At 37.4% G+C, this 4,048-nt stretch overlaps 1 protein-coding gene across 1 annotated transcript in view; it reads right to left on the reverse strand.

Annotated features, from left to right (window-relative positions):
• Window positions 1–6: 6 nt before the first annotated feature.
• The window catches only part of LOC106521126 (USP6 N-terminal-like protein), a gene marked incomplete in the record, with an annotated part of 31,276 nt that continues 27,234 nt past the window's right edge, over window positions 7–4,048 (reverse strand). Inside the window, 3 exon segments of the mRNA XM_014013555.1 lie at window positions 7–1,024; window positions 1,103–1,255; window positions 1,697–1,796. Of these exon segments, the coding sequence (XP_013869009.1) occupies window positions 426–1,024; window positions 1,103–1,255; window positions 1,697–1,796 (852 nt within the window).

Raw genomic sequence — 4,048 nt, forward strand, 5'->3', positions numbered from 1 at the left:
GGATCAAGAGTTTTAATGAGGACTTTTCTGGACCGGATCAAGAGTTTTAATGAGGACTTTTCTGGACCGGATCAAGAGTTTTAATGAGGACTTTTCTGGACCAGATCAAGAGTTTTAATGAGGACTTTTCTGGACCGGATCAAGAGTTTTAATGAGGACTCAGGTTTAAATGCAGCAACAGAAAAACTAAAGAGTCATTTCAGAGTCAGGCAACTTTCAGGACTGAACCAACCAAAGTGACTTCTCCAGAACTGATGAACCTGGACTGAAAGGCTCTGTTTGAATGTTGGACCAGTAACAGACCCAGGATCAGTTCTGGTCCTGAACAGAAAGACCAGTCTGAAGCACTTATTGCTAAATACTGTAAACTTCTTCATTGAGGATCAAAACATCAAACCCATGATGACCTTTGACCTCCTGAACTCTCAGGAACCGTTTGAAGCCTGGTTTTTAGCTGGTCCAGCACCCAGATCCTGGTTTGTGGTCCTGTTGGAGAACAAAGTGGAGTGTTGGTCTAATGATTGGGTTGGACCTTTGTCCTCAGACCCCTCTGGTCCTGACAGACTCTCAGACTGAACCAGGTCCAGAGCTGGGGCTGTGTCTTGGATCATAGATGCTGAAAAGGTTTGAGGTCCAGTCGAGTCCACTGGGTCCAGATAGGTTTTATTCCTGTCCTGGTCGGGCAGTGGGAACAAATGATCAGCTGGGACTGGGCTGGCCAGCGTCTGGTACGGTGGAGGTCCCATCAGAGGGTTGTGGTCAGGTGTGGGCAGGACCTGACTGTGGATGATGATGGGGTCAGGAGAGGGCAGCTGGGTCTCCTGCTCCTCCAAAGCATCAGGACCACTGGGATCCTTGGAGGGACTCTGGTCTACACATACAGAATCCATACGTTGGGAGATGATGTGGAGGCTCAGTCCAGCTCTGGGGAAACCAGCATCTGAAGACGGCCTCACTCTGGAGGGCTGGACCGGATCCAGCAGCTCCTCCCCAAGAAGCTTCTGAGGCAGCTCCTCAGCTTTCCCTGAAATCAAGTCAAGAGATCCAGAAAGACACCGAGTCACAGAACCTTCCACCATCAGACAGAAGCACAGCGTTGTACCTGGAGGAGGAAGGTCCAGCTTCATCTTCTTCAGCTCCATCATGGAGGCCTGCAGCTGCTCAATCACAACATCATCGCTGTGGAAGAAGATCTGAGAGATCCGCTCCTGCAAGAACTCCCTCAGCTCCTCCAAGGACATCTTCAGGAGCCGCTCTGCACCAAACACAAAGAGAACMTGTGAAACCTGGAAGCAGCTGAAGTTCTGCTGCAGGAGACAGGAGGAAGATGAGGCCATGATGATGATGAAGAGCTGAGTTTAAATACAGTTGTTTATAAAATGATGCAAAAAGACATTTAAAAGTTACTTGAGATGTTTCATTTACATTTAAGCATGTTTCAGGAAGGTTATAATTATTAGGATATGTATTTTGTTGCTGTGTTTTTGTTTTCTCCATTTTTGCAGGTGTGCAGACAGATGTTGGTGTGTTGTCTTGTGTTTTCTTGGTTTTCATTTCATATCTTCTCTAATTCATTTCTCTTTTTTCTTCTCTTTCTTTTTCTCTATAAACAATCTTCATATTCTGTTCTGTTTTCTACTGAAGTGACTAAAAGAAATAAAAAAGAGCAGTCAGAGATGACTGATGGATTATTTACTCTTGTGTATCTTCAGGAGGGTGTAGGCCATGGCAGTGAGGAGGCGCTCTCCCTCCAGGATGAAAATGTCCCACAAGCGAAGGGTTAGGGTGAACGGGGTCTGCAGAATCACAAACACAACAAGTCTCTGAGTCAGTGACAGCTCAAAGCTTTGTGGATCTTTTCAACTGGTTTTATCTGATTTTTTTTTATGTTTTTAACACTTCCTACATGACTGAATGACTGTGTGTCAGATTAGACACAATCCTGTTAGAGTTCAGAAGATTCAGCTCATTTGATCAGCATCAACCTTCTCCTGAGTCCTCTCAACCTCTCAGCTTCTTCTCAAAAGTCTGTGATCCCACTGTTCTCCCTCTGATTGTGCTTACATCAGATTATTTACATCAGAGATTATTCTACCGACTGTTTACATCAAATTATTTACTGGCTGTTTACATCAGATTATTTACTGACTGTTCACATCAGAAATTATTTTACCGACTGTTTACAACAGATTATTTACTGACTGTTTACAACAGATTATTTACTGACTGTTTACATCAGATTATTTACATCAGAGATTATTTTACCGACTGTTTACATCAGATTATTTACTGACTGTTTACAACAGATTATTTACTGACTGTTTACATCAGAGATTATTTTACCGACTGTTTACATCGGATTATTTACTGACTGTTTACAACAGATTATTTACTGACTGTTTACATCTGATTATTTACTGACTGTTTACATCAGAGATAATTTTACTGTTTACATCAGAGATTATTTTACTGACTGTTTACATCAGAGATTATTTTACCGACTGTTTACATCACAGATTATTTACCGACTGTTTACATCAGATTATTTACAGACTGTTTACATCAGAGATTATTTACCGACTGTTCACATCAGATTATTTACTGACTGTTTACATCAAAGATTATTTTACTGACTGTTTACATCAGATTATTTACTGACTGTTTACATCAGAGATTATTTCACTGACTGTTTACATCAGAGATTATTTTACTGACTGTTTACATCAGATTATTTACTGACTGTTTACATCAGAGATAATTTTACTGTTTACATCAGAGATTATTTACTGACTGTTTACATCAGAGATAATTTCACTGACTACATCAGAGATTATTTCACTAAATGTTTATATACAGAGATTATTTTACCGACGTTTACATCAGATTATTTACTGACTGTTTACATAAGATATTAGTTTACTGACTGTTTACATGAGATTATTTTACCGACTGTTTACATCAGAGATTATTTACAGACTGTTTACATCAGATTATTTACTGACTGTTTACATCAGAGATTATTTTACCGACTGTTTACATCAGATTATTTACTGACTGTTTACATCAGAGATTATTTTACCAACTGTTTACATCAGATTATTTACTGACTGTTTACATCAGAGATTATTTCACTGACTGTTTACATCAGAGATTATTTTACTGACTGCTTACATCAGATTATTTACTGACTGTTTACATCAGATTATTTACTGACTGTTTACATCAGAGATTATTTTACTGTTTACATCAGAGATTATTTACTGACTGTTTACATCAGAGATAATTTAACTGACTACATCAGGGATTATTTCACTAAATGTTTATATACAGAGATTATTTTACCGATTGTTTACATCAGAGACTATTTTACTGACTGTTTACAGAGATTATTTTACTGACTGTTTACATCAGGGATGATTTTACTGACTGTTTACATCATATTATTTACTGACTATTTACATCAGAGATTATTTTACTGACTGTTTATATGAGAGATTATTTTACTGACTACATCAGAGATTATTTCACTAAATGTTTATATATAGAGATTATTTTACTGACTGTTTACATCAAATTATTTACTGACTGTTTACATCAGAGATTATTATACTGACTGTTTACATCAGATTATTTACTGACTTTTTACATCAGAGATTATTTTACTGACTGTTTACATGAGAGATTATTTCACTGACTACATCAGGGATTATTTCACTAAATGTTTATATACAGAGATTATTTTACTGACTGTTTACATCAGAGATTATTTACTTGACTTCTTAAATCAGGGATTATTTACTTCACTGCTTACATCAGGAATTATTTTACTGACTGCTTACATCAGGGATTATTTACTTGACTGTTTATATCAGGGATTATTTTACTGACTGTTTACATCAGGGATTATTTTACTGACTGTTTACATCAGGGATTATTTACTTGACTGTTTACATCAGGGATTATTTTACTGACTGTTTACATCAGGGATTATTTTACTGACTGTTTACATCAGAGATTATTTACTGACTGTTTACATTAGAGATTATGT

The sequence above is a fragment of the Austrofundulus limnaeus genome, unplaced genomic scaffold, assembly GCF_001266775.1.
Source record: "Austrofundulus limnaeus strain Quisiro unplaced genomic scaffold, Austrofundulus_limnaeus-1.0 Scaffold103, whole genome shotgun sequence".
Lineage (NCBI taxonomy): Eukaryota > Metazoa > Chordata > Actinopteri > Cyprinodontiformes > Rivulidae > Austrofundulus > Austrofundulus limnaeus.